The 24517-nt window shown below is 40.6% G+C and overlaps 4 protein-coding genes across 5 annotated transcripts in view; all 4 read right to left on the minus strand.

Moving 5' to 3' along the window:
* LOC311283528 (uncharacterized protein) overlaps positions 1-3209 on the minus strand; it is a 31360-nt gene extending 28151 nt beyond the window's left edge. Inside the window, exons 1-3 of one of the 2 annotated variants that reach the window (XM_084397990.1) lie at positions 3074-3209; positions 2904-2990; positions 951-2492 (exon numbers count right to left, since the gene is read on the minus strand). In XM_084397990.1, coding sequence (XP_084254116.1) covers positions 1015-2492; positions 2904-2982 — 1557 coding nt within the window. In that variant the 5' untranslated portion in view covers positions 2983-2990; positions 3074-3209 and the 3' untranslated portion in view covers positions 951-1014. Of the gene's footprint in view, positions 1-950; positions 2493-2903; positions 2991-3073 lie in introns of those variants that run through there. The other variant, XM_084397988.1, reaches the window with a different exon arrangement.
* Positions 1-3292, minus strand: part of LOC311283529 (uncharacterized protein) — a 34883-nt gene extending 31591 nt beyond the window's left edge. The window contains exon 1 of the mRNA XM_084397992.1: positions 3179-3292. The gene's annotated coding sequence lies outside the window, so the exon portion shown is untranslated. The remainder of the gene's footprint in view (positions 1-3178) is intronic.
* Positions 3293-8423: 5131 nt separating this feature from the next.
* On the minus strand, positions 8424-16980 carry LOC311282778 (GTPase IMAP family member 9-like; the record flags this gene model as incomplete). Its single annotated transcript, XM_084396786.1, has 3 exons — positions 16751-16980; positions 9222-9831; positions 8424-8463 (listed from the first exon to the last, which is right to left on the minus strand). The coding sequence occupies exons 1-3, from the start codon at positions 16827-16829 to the stop codon at positions 8424-8426; spliced, it is 729 nt and encodes a 242-aa protein (XP_084252912.1). The 5' UTR covers positions 16830-16980.
* LOC311283531 (uncharacterized protein) lies at positions 14829-17018 on the minus strand. The gene is made up of 2 exons (XM_084397994.1): positions 16921-17018; positions 14829-16359 (listed from the first exon to the last, which is right to left on the minus strand). Exon 2 carries the CDS (start codon positions 16310-16312, stop codon positions 14978-14980), a length of 1335 nt encoding a protein of 444 aa, XP_084254120.1. The 5' UTR covers positions 16313-16359; positions 16921-17018; the 3' UTR covers positions 14829-14977.
* Positions 17019-24517: the final 7499 nt, after the last annotated feature.

Consider the following 24517-nt stretch of genomic DNA (forward strand, 5'->3'; position numbering starts at 1 on the left):
GGAACGTTACATAGGCTATGGAACCGAGACGTTCTGTTCTGTCTTTTGCTTTGCTAAGACTCTTGTATTCGGCAATAATGTAAATGTTCGACTAGACATTAAACCAGTATGACAGGTTTTGTATGGGCAAAAGGGTGACAGGTTCTTCACATAATTTGCTCATCTCAAACATTGTCAATTCCATGTTTGATATTCCAAATTTGTGACTAACTCTGGATCGTGTTCACATGAAGGTGTGATGTTTAAAGAGAACAGCCAATCGAGATGGTGAAACATAATTCAGCTTATTTCAGTTCCTAGCTGAAGATCTAGAGATATTTTGAAAAAAATATGAAGGATTTAAATACATTAACTCAGCAAGAAGGAATATGAGAGGACTGTTTGAAAGAAAATAACTTGAATATATAAATGCACTATAGTAGATATTTTGTCAAATTCCACAACAAACTTAAAAAACAATATTCAAATATTATATCAAATATTTTAAAGCTTATTTATATAAAATAAAATCTTAATGGTGGGGTATGTGATTATCTTTTTTGTCAATTTTTTTTCAAAATCACAAAATCATCCTATTCCTAACCCACTTACAGCCACTGAGTTAGAAGCACTGAAATGAAAATTAAGCAATTTAATCATCTGTGGAATGGGCAGGACTCGAAAAACTCCAGCCAATCATTTCCAAGACCACCTAGAATCATTGGACAGTAAGTTCGTCAATCAAACGGTCGTACCATACCCCCCTCCCCCCATCCCCCTCGCGTGCGTGACCGCGAGAGACAGAGAGAGAGTAATGGGTGGAGTCAAGGCCAGCGTTGGAGGAAAGAAGGTAGGACCATTTGAGTTGTGTATTTTCAAAATCTGCCAGCCGTTTTGCAAATCCCATACCCTACCTTTAAGCTTATTAGTTGCTAAAATGTAAACTGGATATTTTATTAAAAACACATAATACAAAGCAATGTTTTCAGATGTTTAATAGATGTTCTGATCCAGAGCTTTAGCAACAATTATAACTTAGTCACTGTTTGTGACTTGAAGTGATGCAGTCTGCCTTCTACAAATTACTATTAACAGTAATACTGCATAAAACAAGTAAGAACTGACTAAGCTTTCAAGAAGTACTTTGAGAAAACTCATCATCAGCCCTAAAATAAGAAAGACTGAACCAATGAGCACACAACCACATGAAAAAAACAGTGTAAGAACTGTTAAACCAATAATTTTCCCAAGAGTTTCAGTCTTTAAATCCCAGTATGCCATTGTAAGCCCTGATATTAAAAGCATTGTTGTCATCTTTACACCAAGTAGAGAAAACACAGTCACAAACCCCATTGAAAGTGTCGCCCCAATGATACAACACAGAAATGACCCGAGCACAAAGACTGGAGATTCACGACTCTTCTTTTCATTGTGAAATATGAATGCATAAGCCCCGGCTGTGACTCCAGGAGCCGCGTGACACGCGATGAGCACATCTGACCACGACCTGACGCTGATGATTGTCCCAAAGACCAGAGATGAACCCAGAACAAATGGGAAAGATATAATTGCTGTGCAAATAAGTATTAGGGGAAAGAAAATATCTGCTATCGAATCCGCTATGATATTTCTGGAGTTTGGACCACTGCTACTTCTGCTAAAATTAAAATCTTCTATTTCTCTGCTGTCTCTTGTAAATATTGTTGCAATTGATGTTAAGAAGGCCAAATTTAGCGGTATAGCAACATCTGGACTCAGAACATGTCTTAGATAGACCATAAACAATTCAAGCGCTGCAAATTTTGCCCCAAAAATCAACATTTTGTCATTTCCTTCAGTGTAAACAACAAGAGCTGTAAATGAAACAAGGGAAATCCATCCTATGATTCCAGCCGCTCCTCCTAAAGTGTCATATTTTACAGACAAGAGCTGTCTTGCCTCTTCTGTTTTTAACATTTGTGTCAATACTGAGTAAAATCCGTGAGCATTGAGCCGAACTAGCTTGTCTATTTCCACTACGAGAGCTGCTGTTTGAGCAGGTTTGGGTTCAGAGTCTCTGATCATGTGAAATCTGCCTCCACATGCGTTGATAATTTCTCCAGCGATCTCTCTGGACGCTCCTGTCAAACGCTCCTGGTGATTTTGGTGCAGAAGAACAATGCAGTACTGAAGAACTTCTGCTCCCAGCAGCTCCTGGACTCGTTTCACAACATCACACTCTTCTGATTCTTGATCTTCCAGATTCAGGAGCATTAAAACGGCGTGAGGTCCAGGAGACGAGAGAAACAGCGCTGTTGTGAAGCTCTGTCTCGCTGTGTCGTCCTCACAGAGGTTTGGTCCAGTGACCAGCATCATTCTACGACCCTCGTCTGTAATTACTGGAGTCTTTACAATCTCTCTGTCCTCCTGTCCACCGTCTTTCCTTCCTGACAGAATATCTGCAGCGCTGAATCTGGAGTCGCCTCGCATTCCCACTATCAGGATCCTCACTTCATCATCATCATCATGAGAAGCTGAAGAGAAAAGTTAAAGATAAAAATATCAGATAATATTATTTAAATTAAAAGTGAATGATCTACTAACTATATTCAGTGTCTTGACTCGCTCTGATATAATTGCTCAAGTAAAACATTTTTGCTTTAACACTCTAATGTATGGTGATTAATTACATTGTTTTTTTTGTTTTTTTAAAGAAAATATTTGCTTACAAATTTCTATTGACTTACATTAAATCCCCAAATGCATGGTGTCCACTACAGTGGTCAGATTTATTTTTAGTTATTGAAAGTAAACTACAACAAATATGATAATATTTTTTACAAACGTTATGTACAAGACTAATTATACTGTTGTTTTAAGTAAAAAGACAGTAATGCATGCATCAGAACAGTATAGTTCTGCATTTGCTTGACATTGTACATTACCTTTAACATGTATAGATGTGATGTGAAGTGCAAGGATCAGTGTGAAGAGCCATTTTGGTTCTGTCGTGTTTAGTTTCATTTTTCAAACTGGAGAGTAAAGCCACTGTTACTCTGTGAATTTAAAATGTAATCTTACCATATATCCAAAATTCTGAAGCATATTTACTTACAGTAGCCTATGATCGTTTCATTTAACAGCACTGACAGTGAAGTTGAATCCTATTTGTTTGCTTTCACTTTTGATACTGATCGAGTGATTCCCCAGACATATTTACCATTGAGTCGTATGTCCACTTATAATAAGTAATCATATAATGCAACCAAGGTCGAACAGCTTGGAAGAGATGAGTTTTGAAACAGCATTTTCAGTGAGTTTAGTATCCAACGCATATAAGAACCGAAGGCACGCACGCACGACAAGTTTTATATACTACCGGTATACTCGAAAACCAATCAGAACTTTAATTTCAACCTCGCGGCGGTTTCCTAACCAATCATATTTCCTGTTTCAGCAAAATGGGCGGGACTTGAACGTGTCGCTGTCAATCACGTCTAACTGAACTCTGGACTGAGCGCTCCTCAGAAAAATACTGTACCCTGGTAAAATATTACGGAAATATCCTTGTTTGACGATCAATATTATTGTATACTGACTGGGAAACACAGTCATCTACAATATTTTGTCAGTATTGTCGTGTATTTTCTGACGCATGTTTGTTATCAGAACTAAGTTAGCGACGACGATTCGCTAATGAATGACTCTTTTGAGTCGGTTCTATTGAATATCAGAATGATCTCTTTCGGATGCTGATGCGGTGGTCTGAATCCTGTCTATGTTGCTCACTCACGAGCTGAATCGTTTGTAACAGGTTCACACTCGGTACATTAACGGGATACTGTAGGACACTAATATCCCTGGATGAAGTGGAATATTTAACGTTACCTACTACAATCCATTACAATCCAAGCCGATGAAGGTCTTTATTAAGTTCAACATCTGCATGGCTCTTTGAATGACTCCTGCATGTAAAGACATTTTCAAACAGAATAGTTTAAGTACACAAAAGCATTTAAAATACCATGACATAATACCATGCTACCAGAATAATCAGGTGATCAATTGTATCTAGGTAAACCAGAGTATTGCAATCTCTGTTCCATATTACTGCCACAGTAGTCTTTTTGAAAGAAGTTATGCTTCTTATGAACTTATGAAAATAAGTTATACTCTTTGCTGACGTCATAAAATTATAACACATCACTATTATTAGCCATTTTGTGGTCAATAGCTTTCATATTACTAATGTAAAATAATAGGCTATGTAGTATATTATACAACACGTAAACACTCAAACACTCACGCACACAAGCACACAAACACTCATACACTCATACACACACACACATATACATACATACACACAAGCATCAGCCATAAAATAAGAAAGACTGAACCAATGAGCACACAACCAAATGGTAAAACCAGTATAATAACAATTAGGAACTGAGTCAGCGGTTTGTTTTTTAAATTGAAATGTACCATTGTAAATCCTAATGTTAACAGAATTATTGTCATCTTAACACCAAGCAGAGCAAATAACTCATTCATAAACCGCACTGAGAGTGTCGCCCCCACTGAACAACACAGAAATGACCTGAGAAAACTGGCAAAGACTGGCGACCGGTGAAGAAGATTGCAAAGTGAAGACACATAAGCCCCTATTGTGACTCCAGGAGCCACGTAACACGCTATGAGAACATCTGACAACGACCTGACGCTGATGATTGTCCCAAAGACCAGAGCTGAACCTAGAAGAAATGGTAAAGATATAATTGATGTGCAAATAAGTATTAGAAGAATGAAAATATTTGCTATTAAATCCCCTATGATATTTCTGAAGTTTGGATCACTGCTAATTCTGCTAAAATTAAAATCTTCTATTACTCTGTGGCTTATTGTAAATATTGTTGCTAGTGATTTTATCAAGGCCAAATTTAGCGGTATAGCAACATCTGGACTCAGAACATGTCTTAGATAGACCATAAACAATATGAGTGCAGCAATATTCAACATTTTGTCATTTCCTTTAAAGTAAACAACAAGAGAGGTAAAGAGAGTAAAACAAGGGAATTCCATAAAGTGTCATATATTACTGACATGGAGCTGATTTTCTTAAAGGGTAACTAAACCCTAAACCAACTTTTTTTAGTTAATGATCTGTAAGAATGGGGCTTTATTAGTGTTGTTCATTGATTCGAGTAACTTTTTTGACATTTGGGTATAAAGTGTTTTAATTCTACAATATATGGTGTAAAAACGTCTGAGTGCTGCCCTCTTCAGGTTGAACGGTGGCTACTGCAGTTGAATTTTCCTGTTGGATGTTGCGGTACTGCGTGACGTAAACGGTACTGCGTGACGTAGGCTGGTTCCAGCTCACCACGCCCTCCCTTGGTACGAGCTCACCACGCCCTTGGATGAGCTAGCGTAGATTTATCTGTATTTAGTACAGTGGTAGGTATAGTGTTGCTGGGTGCAACTGCATAGCTTTCCAGCAGACTTGGAAATTAGGCGCCAGTGTTTGCATGCACTTGGCCTGGAAGACCGTGAGTGTAAAACCTGCATTTTACGCGGAATTGCTTTTCCAACGCAATAGAGGTGGACATTGGCTTCTCCACACAGCTCGCGCTGAACAGCGACGCAGTGCCAAACGCTGTTCCTCGATCCTGCATGGACTCCACCACCGCAGCGGCGTCTTGATGTGAGTGATCATATATATTTAAATCACAATTTATGGTTAGGCTAAAGTTAATCCTCTGGGGTCGACAAACGCGTCGGCGCATTTTGCTGGATTTTTTCACAGAGCTGCAAAATATGAATATGCCTATACAGAGCGCGCGCTATTGACATCAACTCGATAAAACTCATCAGATGCATATTTACGTCGTCTTGCGACCCTGTGAGCAAACTCTCCATTTTAGACAGTCTGACAGCAGGACTCTCAGGTGCACGCCCTTCTGCTCACGGTTCGTCCCCTCTATCTCCGTTGGGGTCTGCCCACTTTTCTAGCATTTTTCAAATATTGCCAGTGGGTGGAGTCAGGCTCTGACCAGGGGTTTAGTTACCCTTTAATGCACATCTTGACTCGTCTCTTCTGTTTTTAACGTTTGGGTCAATACTGAGTAAAATCGGGTTATATGAGCGTTGAGCGGCTGAAGAGAAAGAAGGAATGCAAATGCAAAGAAGGAAAAATGGGGTAAGAAAGATATGTTCTTTGAAAACAAGCCTTATCATCGCATTTAATTTTGCTTCTCTTTTTAGGGATTTATACAGGAAAACGAGACCAATATTCTGATTCAGAAGAAGGAAAGTCATTTAGGTTTGGAAATGACATTCGAGTGAGCAAATGAAGACAGTCATTGGTTATTATACTTTTTATTTAAAAAATTTCGAAACAGTAAAGAGCAGGTACATAACCTTCTGCCTGTAGACATGATGTGAAATGCCAAAATCAGTGTAAAAAGCAACTTTGGTTTTATTCATTTAATCATACAGCCTAAAAAATACATGTAACCAAATGTAACTTTGAACATCTGTAACTCGGATTACCCAGATCAACAAAACTGGAAATGGCAAGACAGATATATACACTCACCTAAAGGATAATTAGGAACACCATACTAATACTGTGTTTGACCCCCTTTCGCCTTCAGAACTGCCTTAATTTTACATGGCATTGATTCAACAAGGTGCTGAAAGCATTCTTTAGAAATGTTGGCCCATATTGATAGGATAGCATCTTGCAGTTGATGGAGATTTGTGGGATGCACATCCAGGGCACGAAGCTCCCGTTCCACCACATCCCAAAGATGCTCTATTGGGTTGAGATCTGGTGACTGTGGGGGCCATTTTAGTACAGTGAACTCATTGTCGTGTTCAAGAAACCAATTTGAAATGATTTGAGCTTTGTGACATGGTGCATTATCCTGCTGGAAGTAGCCATCAGAGGATGGGTACATGGTGGTCATAAAGGGATGGACATGGTCAGAAACAATGCTCAGGTAGGCCGTGGCATTTAAACGATGCCCAATTGGCACTAAGGGGCCTAAAGTGTGCCAAGAAAACATCTCCCACACCATTACACCACCACCACCAGCCTGCACAGTGGTAACAAGGCATGATGGATCCATGTTCTCATTCTGTTTACGCCAAATTCTGACTCTACCATCTGAATGTCTCAACAGAAATCGAGACTCATCAGACCAGGCAACATTTTTCCAGTCTTCAACTGTCCAATTTTGGTGAGCTCGTGCAAATTGTAGCCTCTTTTTCCTATTTGTAATGGAGATGAGTGGTACCCGGTGGGGTCTTCTGCTGTTGCAGCCCATCCGCCTCAAGGTTGTGCGTGTTGTGACTTCACAAATGCTTTGCTGCATACCTCGGTTGTAACGAGTGGTTATTTCAGTCAAAGTTGCTCTTCTATCAGCTTGAATCAGTCGGCCCATTCTCCTCTGACCTCTAGCATCAACAAGGCATTTTCGCCCACAGGACTGCCGCATACTGGATGTTTTTCCCTTTTCACACCATTCTTTGTAAACCCTAGAAATGGTTGTGCGTGAAAATCCCAGTAACTGAGCAGATTGTGAAATACTCAGACCGGCCCGTCTGCCACCAACAACCATGCCACGCTCAAAATTGCTTAAATCACCTTTCTTTCCCATTCTGACATTCAGTTTGGAGTTCAGGAGATTGTCTTGACCAGGACCACACCCCTAAATGCATTGAAGCAACTGCCATGTGATTGGTTGATTAGATAATTGCATTAATGAGAAATTGAACAGGTGTTCCTAATAATCCTTTAGGTGAGTGTATATATATATTTTACTTACAGTCAGTTTATTTAGAAACACTGTAATTGTAGTTCTGTTCTGTCTTTCGCTTTGCTAAGACTCTTACTCGACAATAATGTAAATGTTCAACTAGACACTAAACCAGTATGACAGGTTTTGTATGGGCAAAATGGTGATCGGTTCTGCACATGTTTTGCTCATCTTAAACATTCTGTCAATTCCATGTTTGATATTCCAAATTTGTGATTAACTCTGGATCGTGTTCACATGAAGGCGTGATGTTTAAAGAGAACAGCCGATCGAGATGGTGAAACATAATTCAGCTTATTTCAGTTCCCTGCTGAAGATCTAGAGATTTTTTTAAAAAATATGAAGGATTTAAATACATTAACTCAGCAAGAAGGAATATGAGAGGACTGTTTGAAAGAAAATATCTTGAATATATAAATGCACTAGTAGATATTTTGTCAAATTCCACAACAAACTTAAAAAAAAAACCTTATGCTTATTAGTTGCCAAAATGTAATACAAAGCAATGTTTTCAGATGTTTAATAGATGTTTTGATCCAGAGCTTTAGCAACAATTATAACTTAGTCACTGTTTGTGACTTGAAGTGATGCAGTCTGCCTTCTACAAATTACTATTAACAGTAATGCTGCATAAAACAAGAACTAAGCTTTCAAGAAGTACTTTGAGAACTCATCATCTGCCCTAAAATAAGAAAGACTGAACCAATGAGCACACCACCACATGAAATAAACAGTGTAAAAACGGTTAAACCAATCATTTTCCCTAGAGTTTCAGGCTTTAAACGCCAGTATGCCATTGTAAGCCCTGATATTACCAATATTATTGTCATCTTCACACCAAGTAGAGCAAACACAGTCACAAACCCCATTGAAAGTGTCGCCCCAATGATACAACACAGAAATGACCCGAGCACAAAGACTGGAGATTCACGACTCTTCTTTTCATTGTGAAATATGAATGCATAAGCCCCGGCTGTGACTCCAGGAGCCGCGTGACACGCGATGAGCACATCTGACCACGACCTGACGCTGATGATTGTCCCAAAGACCAGAGATGAACCCAGAACAAATGATATGGACATAATTGCTATCCACGTACACAATAGAAGAATTACAATTTTTGCTATCAAAACCCCTATGATATTTCTGGAGTTTGGACCACAGCTACTTCTGCTAAAATTAAAATCTTCTATTTCTCTGCTGTCTGTTGTAAATATTGTTGCAATTGATGTTATCAAAGCCAAATTTAGCGGTATTGCAACATCTGGACTCAGAACATGTCTTAGATAGACCACAAACAATTCAAGAGCTGCAAATTTTGCCCCAAAAATCAACATTTTGTCGTTTCCTTCAGTGTAAACAACAAGAGCTGTAAATGAAACAAGGGAAATCCATCCTATGATTCCAGCCGCTCCTCCTAAAGTGTCATATATTACAGACAAGAGCTGATTTTCTTCATGCACATCTTGACTCGTCTCTTCTGTTTTTAAAGTTTGTGTCAATACTGAGTAAAATCCGTCAGCATTGAGCCGAACTAGCTTGTCTATTTCCACTACGAGAGCTGCTGTTTGAGCAGGTTTGGGTTCAGAGTCTCTGATCATGTGAAATCTGCCTCCACATGCGTTGATCATTTCTCCAGCGATCCCTCTGGACGCTCCTGTCAAACGTTCCTGGTGATTTTGGTGCAGAAGAACAATGCAGTACTGAAGAACTTCTGCTCCCAGCAGCTCCTGGACTCGCTTCACAACATCACACTCTTCTGATTCTTGATCTTCCAGATTCAGGAGCATTAAAACGGCGTGAGGTCCAGGAGACGAGAGAAACAGCGCTGTTGTGAAGCTCTGTCTCGCTGTGTCGTCCTCACAGAGGTTTGGTCCAGTGACCAGCATCATTCTACGACCCTCGTCTGTAATTACTGGAGTCTTTACAATCTCTCTGTCCTCCTGTCCACCGTCTTTCCTTCCTGACAGAATATCTGCAGCGCTGAATCTGGAGTCGCCTCGCATTCCCACTATCAGGATCCTCACTTCATCATCATCATCATGAGAATCTGGAAGTGAAAGAAGGAACGCAAATGCAAAGAAGGAAAAATGGGGTAATAAAGATATGTTCTTTCAAACCAAGCCTTATCATAGCATTTAATCTTGCTTTTCTTTTTTGGGATTTATTCAGGAAAACGAGACCAATATTCTGATTCAGAAGAAGGAAAGTCATTAAGGTTTGGGAATGACATTAGAGTGAGCAAATGAAGACAGTTGTGAGTTATTATAGGTATACTATTTATTTAAAAATGTAGAAACATTAAAGAGCAGGTACATAACCTTCTGCCTGTACAGACATGATGTGAAATGCCAGAATCACCGTAAAAAGCAACTTGGGTTTTATCTTGGTTAATTTCATCGTACAACCTAAAAAATACATGTAGCCAAATATAACTTTAAACATCTGTGTCTCGGATTACCCAGATCAACAAAACTGGAAATGGCAAGACAGATAAAAAATAAAAAAGTTTTTACTTACAGTCAGTTTATTTGTAAATCCTGTAATTGTAGTTCTGTCCTGTCTTTTGCTTTGCTAAAACTCTTGTGCTCGACAAAGATTTAAATGTTCGACTAGACACTAAACCAGTATGACAGGTGTTTTTGTATGGGCAAAAGGTGATCGGTTCTGCACATATTTTGCTCATCTAAAACGAGTCTATTGATGGACTGATGACATCACAAGAATTTCACAAACTTAACCCCTTCTCCAGCACCACCCATTTTGTCAAGTGAGGCATAAATGACATTCCCAAAAAAATAAATAAAATCTGTTTATAAATAATTCAGAATAGACACATAACCAACATATATTTAAAAAGCCAACACTTAAGAGTTCACAGTCCAAGACTCAGAATTACTCGGTTATTAATATGGAGAAGCTCAAACATAAAAAACTAAAATAATAACAATATATATTTTAAATAAAAATGTGACGTGGCCTTAATGTAGCAACTTACTGTAGAAACACAATGAAACTGAAGTCACAAGCCTGGCCATGCTCCATTTCAAATCTGAGGATGTTATCTCTAAAACTATGAATTTTATTAAACATTTTCTAAGACCATTGTAACGTCTCCAGGTAGATGAAGAAGGCAAACACGGAGATACAAATAATAACAAAGGTTTAATTCTCACAATAGATTCCAACAGGCAAATACACAAAACAGTGTGCAAGTGCACAAACAATAACCGACAATGAAAAGGAGTGAGAGGGGAACTTAAATACACAGATAATGACAAAGACAACAGGTGACGGTGATGATGATGATGATGAGGGTGATGAGGAGCAGGTGCAGGTGATGATGACAGAGGATTCTGGGAAGTGTAGTGAAGACACAGACGATGAAGAAGGCGGTGAATGTGACATAACTCCCCCCTCCCGCTAGGCACTACCCGTGCCGTAGATGGCAGAACCTGGGAAGGGGGGTGGGCATCCTGGAGTCAGTGACCGGAGGGAGAACAGGGACAGGACAGACAGGAGACTCCAGGATGGTATTGTGGACCGTGGCGGAGCAGGCTGAGGAGGAGACCACGGTGGTGCAGGCCCTTTGGGCGGCCATGGCGGAGAAGGCCCTTTGGGTGGCCAAGGCGGAGAGGACCCTTCGGGTGGCCATGGCGGAGAGGACTTATTGCCCCCTTCCCAAAATTTTCTTGGGGAGGTTAACGGGCTTAGGCTCCGGATAGCAGAAGTCCAGCGGCGAAGGCGTGTCAGGGCTGGACAGGACCAGCGGCGAAGACGGGTCTGGACTGGACAGGACCAGCGGCGAAGATGGGTCTGGACTGGACTGGACCAGCGGTGATGGCGGCTCAGGGCTGGACAGGACCAGCAGCGAAGAGGGCTCTGAGCTGGGCAGGACCAGCAGCGAAGAGGGCTCTGAGCTGGACAGGACCAGCGATGAAGAGGGCTCTGAGCTGGACAGGACCAGCAGCGAAGAGGGCGTTGAGCTGGGCAGAACCAGCAGCGAAGAGGGCGTTGAGCTGGGCAGAACCAGCAGCGAAGAGGGCTCTGAGCTGGACAGGACCAGCGATGAAGAGGGCTCTGAGCTGGGCAGGACCAGCAGCGAAGAGGGCTCTGAGCTGGACAGGACCAGCGATGAAGAGGGCTCTGAGCTGGACAGGACCAGCGACGAAGAGGGCGTTGAGCTGGGCAGAACCAGCGGCGAAGAGGGCTCTGAGCTGGGCAGGACCAGCGGCGAAGACGGCTCAGGGCTGGACGGAAACAGCGGAGAAGGGAGATCCAAGTCAGGCGGAACCAGCGAGAAGAACCTCTCTGCAGGCGTGACGTACTCAGTCTCTAGCTCAGCGGGCATGACGCTGTCTGCATTGACCTCAGCAGATCTTGCTTTGAACGCGGGCTCAGCATGACTGGTGTGACGTGCAGGGTCGCTAGTGCTGGTGACTGACTCTGGATCTGGCTCCTGGAAGGTTCCTGGAAAAGCTGCTGCTGTAGGAACTTTCTGAAATAGCAGATCATCCAAACCATACCAGAAAACCGTTTTAAGGTGTCATCATTCCACGGGACCTTGTGTGTCTGATCGAGGAAGTCTTGGACGTAGTCCTCGATCGGTCGTCCATCCTGAAAAGTGGTAAGGAGTGAGTGAGCTGGGTTTACCGGGGTGAGAAGAATTCCCATGCTGACTCTTTGTTGGGTCGGTTATTCTGTAACGTCTCCAGGTAGATGAAGAATCACTATCAGGATCCTCACTTCATCATCATCATGAGAGGCTGAAGAGAAAGTGAAACCATAATGCAAAGAAAAGCAATATTTGGCAGAGGGGTAAGAAAAATAATCGGAGATGTGCTGTGAAAACACGTCGCACAAGTACATTGACCTTGTTGTCTTAGAAATCCACAATGGAGCTGTTTATGTATGTCCCATTTTATTGAATATGAAATTTGAGATTTTGCACTCCTGAAGGAAATGAAAAATACTGTAACTGTTTAAAAAAAAAATCCGTCTAGAGTCCTAAATCAGATAAATAAGAATATCATGGTAATATTGTGCGGTGAATGTAAACAACAACAGTCTGATTTGGCAAGTTTGATAAAAGCTGAAAGGGGAAATGAAACTATCTGTGTGAATTTGGGCTGGGCAATATAAAGATAAATTGTATATCTCAATATTTCTCATATCTATTGTTGATTTACAATATCTCTGTTTACATATTTGCTCTAAATGACTTAAAGGCTGTATATTTTGATCAGAGGAACAAAATCATGCCATTATTGTGAGTTCAAATCCAAGAGAAACTGATTAAAATAAGTCACATTAGATGAAATTATCTGCCAAATGCATAAATGTCAATGCATTGTGATTGACGTTTATGCAGGAACTGAAGTTTAAATTATAGCAAAATTAATAAAAACTTATGAATTCTTGGTTAAATTGTAGAATAGAGCAGATACTAACCTTCTGAAGATGAGATGTGAAACACAAGAATCAATATGAGGAGCCAGTTTAACTTTCTTTTGGCTAATTTCGTCTTTTTTATCCTGTGTCTCATGAAGCAAGTAATTGAGTTGGTTTCGACTTGACAAAAAAAAAACAACTATATTCTTCAGTTGGTTAAAGGGTTTATGTCGTACTTGTGTCACGTGAGGCTATAGAGGAGCACACGACGGAGATTAATAACAAAAACAGTCTTTATTTAAATCCACACGGAATACTCAGGAGATTGTAGGAGAACAAACACAAGCATGTTAACATAGACGATGGCGGACACTGACCAGGAAGAGCTCAGGGCTTGAATAGCCTAGAACATAATCAAGGTAAAACGGAACAGGAGTGGGAACTAATTAACAGCCTAGTTTAGTGAAACTAACTAGAGAACTAAGGCAGGCAAAACAGGAACCGAACACAGGGAAAATGAAACCAAAACAGACGTTATAACTTTGATTAAAAAAATATTTATTTTTTGTTTCTAACTGTCAGCGGACAGAAGGAGACAACACAAGTAATACAATTCACAGAAAGGTTTATTGACAGGTGGCAGAGATCGAGTAAAATCATCAGGTGAGTGTTCTGAATGAAGATCGGTTGAATGAACTTAGCTGGGGTGCGTTTCCGTACAACGCCATAACTCGCTGCTTCACTAATATAGTAGGCTACGATGCATCGTTGAAGAAATCAACTAGCGAGTCACGACTGTTTCCCGAAACCGTACTGTCGCAAAGTGGTCGTTCAACCGCGTTGGTTTATGACGTCACGCACGTGGTGGAGTAATAACTACTTTTAAATGTTGTATCAGCGATTTCAGTCCCAAAAAAGGCCCAAACATAAATGATCACATACATCTAATCTTTCCTAACGATCCGCTAGCTGCCCGCCCCATAAGCATGCCGTCAAAAAAACGCGTCTCTGTAGGCAGCCTAGGCTCTAAGATCTGCACACAAAAACAATTGGTTTCACCAACCACTCAAAACCAAAATAAATAGTGTTCCAACCAATCACCGACAGGAGAGGGTGTTGTGAGGTTTTGCGCTCGTGCACGGCTGCCTATGACGGCTGCACGTGAAAACCTCACAACACCCTCCCCGTCGGTGATTGGTCGCTGATACAACCTTTAATCAATCTGTTTGAGATCTTTGTTAATTTGTACAAACTGATGTTTTAGCAGATGTTAGCCACCGTTTCCAAAGAAAAACATGAAGAATTTCAACACAATTAGTTAACGATTAAGAGTTATTCCTCATTATAGTGACTTTGACGTAAAAGGAGTTTGTTTGAGACTTTCAGTAGCAAGTAAATGAGATCTAAACAAAGAGTGAATGTTTAGAGAATTTTGTAATTTGTTTTTATTTATGCATAATTATGTAGCATTATGTAGTTAAGTGTCTAAATATATATTTTTAATTGTGTATTTATTTACACACACATGCACGCACACACACACATAAAAATTCCAACACAGAATACATAATTTGAGATATGGTGTAAATGGCATTGTGATATAAATATTTGGCATGGTACAGAAATAAATGTGTTAGTAGACAAATTAAACAAACTAGTGTGAAAGTGTGTAGTAAGAAAGTTGATTTTCTAAAGGTGCATTGGGCCAAAAGTGCCCATACTTGAAGAAACATGAATTTATGTTTGAAATGTTAACATTGGATCAAAACAAGCTAATGCTGATATTGATTTTGATCTCAAGTCCATCAGATTATTTTGTGATGTAGGCTGGCTTCAAATGGCTGTAAAATGGCTGTAAAAATATATTGAAATGACACACTGCATAAAAATGAAATGAAAGAAGCAATAAATACACAACAGCATGGAAAAATCATGAAAAAAATAACAAACTTTACAGATTCTCTCTTTAAATGGGAATGCGCTATTGTAAATCCTAATATTAGCAGCATTATTGTCATCTTCACTAAAAACAGAGTAAAAACAGCTGCAAACCCCATTGAGAGTATCACTCCAACTGAACAAAACAGGAATAACTTGAGTGCAAACACTAGAGTTGTCCGAGTCTGCATCTGATCTGGGTTAATGGAATAAATTGTGCATAAATGAGCCCCGAATGTGAGTCCGGGAGCCGCGTGACACGCGATGAGCACGTCTGACCACGACCTGACGCTGAAAACTGTTCCTAGGGTCAGTCCTAGACCTGATATGAACACTATACTGGGAAATGCAAAGATCATGATTAAATACATTATGATTTGATGTCCGTGTCGAGAATTCGATAAGTCATAGTATGTCACTGCAATTGTGAAAGATGAGAAGACGATCAAATTAAACGGAACGGCAACATTTGGATTCAGAATGTTTCTTAAAGTGACCGTAAAACTAACAAGTGCAAACAGTATTTCTCTCAAATAAAAATTTTCATGCTGTCCTTTAGAGAAAATAAGTACAGCATTCAGTAAAATGAGTAAAATCCATCGTGCAATTTCGACTGAATTGTCATATTTTAGTGAGAAGAGCTGATTTTCTTCATGCACATCTTGACTCGTCTCTTCTGTTTTTAACGTTTGTGTCAATACTGAGTAAAATCCGCCAGCATTGAGCCAGACTAGCTTGTCTATTTCCGCTACGAGAGCTGCTGTTTGAGCAGGTTTGGGTTCAGAGTCTCTGATCATGTGAAATCTGCCTCCACATGCGTTGATCATTTCTCCAGCGATCCCTCTGGACGCTCCTGTCAAACGCTCCTGGTGATTTTGGTGCAGAAGAACAATGCAGTACTGAAGAACTTCTGCTCCCAGCAGCTCCTGGACTCGTTTCACAACATCACACTCTTCTGATTCTTGATCTTCCAGATTCAGGAGCATTAAAACGGCGTGAGGTCCAGGAGACGAGAGAAACAGCGCTGTTGTGAAGCTCTGTCTCGCTGTGTCGTCCTCACAGAGGTTTGGTCCAGTGACCAGCATCATTCTACGACCCTCGTCTGTAATTACTGGAGTCTTTACAATCTCTCTGTCCTCCTGTCCACCGTCTTTCCTTCCTGACAGAATATCTGCAGCGCTGAATCTGGAGTCGCCTCGCATTCCCACTATCAGGATCCTCACTTCATCATCATCATCATCATGAGAAGCTGAAGAGAAAGTTAAAGATAAAAATATTGGAAAATATTATTTGAATTAAAAGTGAATGATCTACTAACTATATTCAGTGTCTTGACTCGCTCTGATATAATTGCTCATGTAAAACATTTTTGCTTTAAGACTCTAATGCATGGTCATTTATTACATTATGTTTATTTAATTTTTTTTAAAGAATATATTTGCTTACAAATTTCTATTGATTGACTTACATTAAATCCCCAAATGCATGGTGTCCACTACAGTGGTCATATTTATTATTAGTTATTGAAAGTAAACTACAACAAATGTCCAAGACTAATTATAATGTTGTTTTAAGTAAAAAGATAGTAATGCATGCATCAGAACAGTATAGTTCAGCATTTGCTTGACATTGTACATTACCTTCAACATGTATAGATGTAATGTGAAGAGCAAGGATCAGTGTGAAGAGACATTTTGGTTCTGTCGTGTTTAGTTTCATATTTCAAACTGGAGAGTAAAGCCACTGTTACTCTGTGAATTTAAAATGTAATCTTACCATATATCCAAAATTCTGAAGCATATTTACTTACAGTAGCCTATGATCGTTTCATTAACAGCACTGACAGTGAAGATGAATCCTGTTTGTTTGTTTTCACTCTTGATACTGATCGAGTGATTCCCCAGACATATTTACCATTGAGTCGTATGTCCACTTATAATAAGTAATCATATAATGCAACCAAGGTCGAGCTTGGAAGAGATGAGTTTTGAAACAGCATTTTCAGTGAGTTTAGTATACAACACATAACAGAACCGAACGCACGCACGCACGACAAGTTTTACTATACTATACTCAACAACCAATCAGAACTTTGATTTCATCCTCGTGGCGGTTTCCTAACCAATCATATTTCCTGTTTCAGCTAAATGGGCGGGACTTGAACGTGTGTCGCTGTCAATCACGTCTAACTGAACTCTGGACTGTTGAGCGCGCCTCAGAAAAATACTGTACCCTGGTAAAATATTACGGAAATATCCTTGTTTGACGATCAATATTATTGTTTACTGACTGAGAAACACAGCCATCTACAATAGTTTGCCTTTTGTCGTGTATTTTCTGACGCAGTTTGTTATCAGAACTAAGTTAGCAATGACGATTCGCTAATGAATGACTCTTTTGAGTCGGTTCTATTGAATATCAGAATGAACTCTTTCGGATGCTGATGCGGTCTGAATCATTCTGATTGCTCACTCACGAGCTGAATCGTTTGTAACGGGTTCATACTCGGAACATTAACGGGGGATAGAGCTGGTAAGTCCTGCTCATCCGTAAAACCCCAACTGGACCTCTAGGTTGAAAAATCGTCAATGCAAGTAAATGTGAGAAAATAATTATTTTCTGGTCCCGTTTGAATTGTGCCATGAATGTGACATACAGGGCCGGAGTGGGGCCACTTTTCAGCCCGGGAGTTTCAGGCCCAAGACCGGCCCACTTTTTCCATGGTGGAATTCCAAATAAGCACTTTTTCCAAACTGGATAAATGAAGCAACAGTTCAGCTCTTACTATTGTGTAGTTTGTATTAAAGGGATACTCCACTTTAAAATTAAAATTCTGCCATCAAAAAATATAGGCTACTATGAAGTCAATGAGACTAGAAACTGTCTGGTTACTGATATTCTTCTAAATATCTTCCTTCCTGTTCAGCAGAGGAAAGAAATTCATACAGGTTTCAAACAACATGAGGGTGAGTATTTGATGACAGAATTTTAATTTTAAAGTGGAGTATCCCTTTAATACCATATGGTTCAACAAATAATGTAAAGGTTAAATAATAATTCACTTAGACTTTAGAATCAATTGCGACTTTATTTCACACAATTCTGACTTTATATCTTGCCATTCTGACTTTATAACATGCAATTGCGACTTTAATTCACGCAATTCTGACTTTATAACACGCAATTGCGACTTTATTTCACGCAATTCTGATTTGTATCTCGCAATTCTGAGAAATAAAGTCATGTAAAGAGATGTAAACTCACAATGTGAGATAAAAAGTCACAATTATCTTTTAAAATGTTTTATTTTGTGGCGGAAACAAGCTTCCATACCTCCTGGCCTCTTCCTCCCATCCATCCTCCCTGACGCGTACCGTTACGGTAGGGCCGGCCCAGCCCAGCCCAGCTATCGGTAGGCGCCGGCGGTGCTGCGGTAGCCTACTCCTGAGAAAACGTTTTGGAAAAGACGGGCTGGATGGGCTTGGGCTAGATGGACCCAACCAACTCTAGGAAGGGAGGGGAGAACTCCCTCACATGGTACAACCCATTCAGAGGCTGCGCGCTGCGGTGTCAGAATGTGGAACGTGTGCAGCCTAGTCTCAGCCTCAGACGTCACGCCCACGGAACGTTGGCTAAACGTCTGATGCATATGGCACACTTTTCTGGAAACACTTCAGGAGTTTCGAAGTCGCGACCTGATTGGTTGAATTCTACAGGATGTCCGCGAGACGTTCGCAGACGGTCCGTCTGGAAACAAATGCCGTGACGCCAAAACCCCTCCTGGAAGAAGAAAGCTGTTGTGTTTACAACTGAGACAAATGAGCGCTTACCAGGATCAACTAAACGCTGGATTTTCAAAAGTATGTGAAGTTTGCGGCTCCATTGTTGCAGTAAACTTGCACAACGTTCTTGAATGAATAATTTATTAAATGCACGCCGGTCTGTTATTGTAGGGACATCGACATTATATTGGCACGCCCCTAAACATGACGCGGAACAAAACGAACTGTGATTGGTTGTGTTTTATGTCAGTCAAACGTCCTCTTGGCCAAGAAAAGCTGCGATAGAGTCCAGACCTTCTGCCGTCAGTCTGAAGGTCTGGCTACGCGAGACTATGTGCAGCCTAATGTAACTAATGTGACAAATGTGAAAAATTCCTCGACCGGCCCAAAAGTGAAGCGGCCCACCGGGAATTCTCCCGATTCTCCCGATTACCCACCCCGGGCCTGGTGACATATGTTGTCTGTGAAATTTTTATATAATTTTTCATGTTACGAGTTTGACAGTATATTGTATGATTCTTTGGCTAGCAGTTGTGGAAAAGACATAACGAGAAAGACTACATGTCGCCTATTTGACGTCACCCCATAACACATTTTCCCTCCACTTGTCAAATCACGGTGCTAACGCTGCGATAATCTGTGGAGACAGATCGAGATGCCTGTGTGTTTTTTTTACCCAAATGTCACCATTCAAACCAAATGGGCTGTTCTTTCTTCAGATTCCCGTCTGATGTAAAAACTAGGAGCGAAGAGTTGTACGTTAGTCCACAAAGTGCTCTCACACAAAGTCTAACCGTATCAAACTTCCACTACCCGCTAAATTGTAGCATTCTTTACACAAAAAATTATAATAAAAATTCACAGACAACATATGTTCACATTCATGGCAAAATTCAAACGGGACCAGAAAATAATTATTTTCTCACATTCACTTGCACTGACGATTTTTCAACCTAGAGGTCCAGTGGGGTTAGCGGAAGGGGCGGGACTTACCAGCTGAATCTACAAAATAGCTACAAATGTAACCATACGTGATACGAGGCCACTTCTTCACGTCATCCTCCCACCCATCTACCGCGGATGGTAAAGGTACTGTTATATCACCTGTGCTGGAAATTTTACATTTAGATGTGTTCTTTTTACTTTTAGATGTGTTTTTACTTTTAGAGGTGTTCTTTTTTACTTTTAGATGTGTTTTACTTTTAGAAGTGTACAACTTGTATTAACATCTTTCATTTTATTTGTACTCATAAGCATTTGAAGAAATATATTCATATAAGCTGAAGCACGTTATTAAAATATATTTAATCAAGTGTTTTAGAAGGCATAAGTTAAGACAAGCTTGCAGGGACAAAATGTTCTAAGTAACGAAGAGACTATATGCACTTAAGTGACCCTTTGTACTTCGAGTGTCCTTTTGAGCTTCCAAGTGTGAAGTATGTGCGTAGCTTTTGAGCTCCTAAGTGTAAAAATATGTGCGTAGTTTAAGATCAAAAGTAGAGATAAGCAAAATGTGTGAAGAACTGCAGCTAAAAACAGGAACTTGTATCTAGCCACGATATTGTTTTCTGTCTAAGAATTAACATACGGGAGACAAAGATTTTTGAAGAAGACATATATTACCTTATAAGGAATTGATCCTTTGACACAGATGAAGCCTAATGCAGGATGTGATTTTAGGGGTATATAAGTTGGGGAAGGGGACTAGCCCTTTGCCTTCTCATACCAGATGCGTTCTGTATGTGAATGTCAATTAGCTTGCAAGAAATAAACCTTTTGATACTTTGACTTTTCAAAGGTCTCGACTTGTCTTCTTCCTCCTCTTGAATAGAATTATTTCCACAACAAATGGCGACGAGGATGGGATCGCAAAACTGATGACCTCCGTGGATGAAAAGCAATTGACTGATCATCCCAAAAGACAAGAAGTCTATGGCTCCATACCCCGAAGCTAAACTGCAAGGGAGGGGAGAATTGTAGACACCACGGCAGGCCTAGGTGGACGCGATCCCGAATAAAGAACCAAGCTGCAAAAAGCACGGTAAATAAGAGAATTATTTACGTGGTAAATAAGAAAATTATTTGCGTATTGAATATTTTTCCTAAAAGGGTCAGGATTTTTGGAATAAGCCTGAAAGTAAGTTTCCAAGAGGATTTTGAGAATAAGTTTAAATTCTTAAAATGCCAGTGTTAATTCTTTTTCCAGAAAGGCCAGAATTTTGAGAATAAGACGGAAAGTTTTTCTCAAAAGTCTAGACAAGTTTGCGTTTTTGGGAATAAGCCTGATAGTAAGTGTCCCAAATATTTAATAAAGCACTTGTCTGGGAAAAAGACCTAGCATCGACGGATGTGGGCATTTTTGAAAGTCCTAGATTGACGGATTTAGGCAGAGCGTGGTGGCGACGCTAGGCGGAAGGATTAACACAGTAAATAGACGTGGTGACCACGTGAGAGGGAAGATTTTAAATACGCAAATATAAATACTATAAAGTAGAATCAATGGGAAGTAAAAGTTCTAAAGGAGAGGAGGAACGGGTTGATTTCTCTAAAAGCTCGTACAAAGCCATGGATAGAATAATGGGAACTTGGTACCATGCTTATGTGCCGTTTTTAATAAAACAATATGGATTTAACGGGGGTTTAAGTGTGTCACAGTTGACTCAAACCAAAGTGAATTGGGTGACTCATATTGTTAAGAAAAAAGACAAAGAGAATTACAAGAAATGTGGTGAAATCATAGTAAAATGGTTAGAAGAGGCAACACGCAGACAACAAAAACAAGTCTGTCGAGCCATCGCACCATTATACTCTGATACAGAAAGACAGGATGCTTCAAAGAAAGCACTACAGAATCTTAAAAATGACTGTTGTGATATTGCTGACTCTTCTTCTCCCTTTTTCGGTCAATACGTGAAAATGACGGTGGAGGACGGGGCGTATCCGGCTCATCGCCCACCTGCTCTCAATCCTACTCGGGACGGAGCTGCTGCAGGAGGAGTGCAAGCCAGTGAGCCAGCTGAACCGCCGCCCACATATGTTGCAACAGAGGAAAAGAGAGGTGACACATCGTCAACGTGCTCTGGGGCTCCATATCAAGCAGGAAGGCGGCCGAGATGCAACAAAGACCTAGAAGAATTGCTAACTGCAAACATGAAAGACTTAACTTTGCACTCACGAAGACATACAAAAAGAAAACTTAACCAAAATTCGACCAGGTTGATGGGCAGACGGTATCAAGCGCCGCGACCGAACCTGCGAAATCAACGCAAGAGCCAGCAGACTGATGATTCAGAAACAGAGATAAAAAGTGAAAGTGATGATGACGATGGAGATTTTCAGGCACCGATGCTCGAAGTAGCCGGACCAGATGGAGCAGTTCTGGTAATGCGTCCATGGACCCAAGGGGAACTGAAGCAAGCTTCTGAACACCTGCCAAACATCGAAGCAGGTGGGGCAAAATTAGGTGCTGATTTAGTTGTTTTCTGCAAAGAATTCAGACCGACTCTTGGTGAGCTGTGGAGACTAATGGTTTTGAAATATGGACCAGTGCACATGGCTAAACTGTCAGACTACTGGCCAGAAGATTCCCGTCCGATACACGTCGAATACGACCATCAGATGAACAATGACTACGCAAAGAAAGTTGATGATATAGTCAAAGCTTTAAAAAAAGTATTTCCACGTACGATGGACATCCACCAAGTTCGTCAATGTACTCAAGGAAAAGATGAAACTACTGAAGCATATTTCTTACGACTGAAAGAGTGCTTTGACCGTCATGGTGGTATAGAAAAAAGACAACCGCCAGCGGACCCGACTACGGGGGCTGTGGGATCTGATCCTTATGACGACTATTTAAGAACTTTGTTCATGGATGGACTGGACAGAGAAATTTCGAAAGAAATTGAAAAAAGCTGTGTTGGATGGCAATTGGCTTCTACAACAGAAATCAGACGTCATGCGAGACATCACGAGGGAATCATCAAGAAGCAAAAGACAGTCAAAACCACCAAACAAGAAAAAGATCTTTCTCTGGCTCTGATAGCGCTGCACATGAACGAAAACAACAACCCCAAACCAAACCACTACCAACAAAACCAAAGAGGTGGTGGAGGAAGAGGCAGAGGACGTGGCCGTGGCCGTGGTAGACATTTTCCGCAAAATCAACAACGCCCAGATCGAGACACTTGTTTCATCTGCGGACAAAAAGGACATTGGCGAGACACTTGTCCACAAGCAGCCTACAGACCAGAACAAGCAGATTGAGAGGAGGGGGGTGCGAGCAACGGGTCTCCTGTCTCTTCATCAGATGAGTATCATTTTCCTTTCGTTTTTGACTCTGCTCTCTGCAATGAAGAAGTGCTTGCTAATGTTTTCTATAAGGCTCATAATTCTTTACCTATGATAGAAGTAAATGTTCTTGACAAGACATTACTGTTCTTGCTTGACACAGGAGCAAGTAACTCATTAATTAAAGAAACAGAATTGACAAAACCCATTCCACTTTCTGGAAAAACAACCAGTTCCAGAAGTGCAACGGGTCATGTGGTCACAGAACCATTCTCAACGCCGTTTGAGTGTTCAATTGATGAGAAAAAATTTGAGCATTGTTTTTTGATTACTCAGACGTGTCCAGTTAATCTTATGGGTAGAGATTTGCTCTGTGAACTGGGTGTTTCTGTTCACTGTACTACTCAAGGGCTTTTTGCTGGCATGAGGATGTTGCATGTAGATACAGGGGAAACCCCTTTGTTTGTCTACGAATGGCAAGTTTCTAACACGTGTTTAACCACAAAGGCTCATGACAGAGTGTTGCCATCGTCTAAATTTATAAATGACACAGATTTGCACTGTACTTCACATGTCAGCACTGAACCTGATGATGAATATGCACAGCGTTGGTTTAATGTTGATGTGGAAAATGTAAAGACAGATTATCTGTATTGGACAAACCACTGGTGTGTTTTGAGTGTGAAACTGACTGACAAACAGGCAATGTTTTATGACGTGGAAAATGCACAGCCTCATATATCACTGGCCAAACCAGTGAAGGCTGAATGGCGTGACGCAGGTCCCTTCATGGCCAAATGCCATGAACTGACCGACTGGGTCATAATAGATCAAAAAAGACTGATCTGCCAAAGTGAAAGTACCGGATGGTTTAAACAACCATGTCATAAAACATTGAGAGGTTTGAGAGCAGTCACAGTGAGGGAAGGGGAAACAACACTTGATAGTCTGACTTTATCGCACCTCCCAGTCATCCCAGAGGGGTTGGAGGGAGTTCCGAGTTGTCTATGGGCTAAAGATAAATATGATGTGGGTCTGATTGCAGGCTGTGAACCGGTTCAAATTAAACCCAAATCTGACTATAGACCAAAAAAGATGCAATATCCATTGAAAAAGGAAGCGATTGAGGGCATTACTCCAGTGTTTAATTCTTTGTTGGAAAAAGGGGTCATTGTTGAATGTCCGGACTCGCCTGTCCGTACACCTATTTTTCCAGTAAAGAAAATACGTGATTCAAACCAGGCCACTCAATATAGATTCGTTCAGGATCTCAAAGCTGTTAATGACGCAGTACAAGCCAGAACTCCGAACGTTCAAAATCCTTATACGATCTTA

This window comes from Rutilus rutilus (assembly GCF_951802725.1).
Source record: "Rutilus rutilus genome assembly, chromosome: 23".
In the NCBI taxonomy this organism is placed as follows: domain Eukaryota; kingdom Metazoa; phylum Chordata; class Actinopteri; order Cypriniformes; family Leuciscidae; genus Rutilus; species Rutilus rutilus.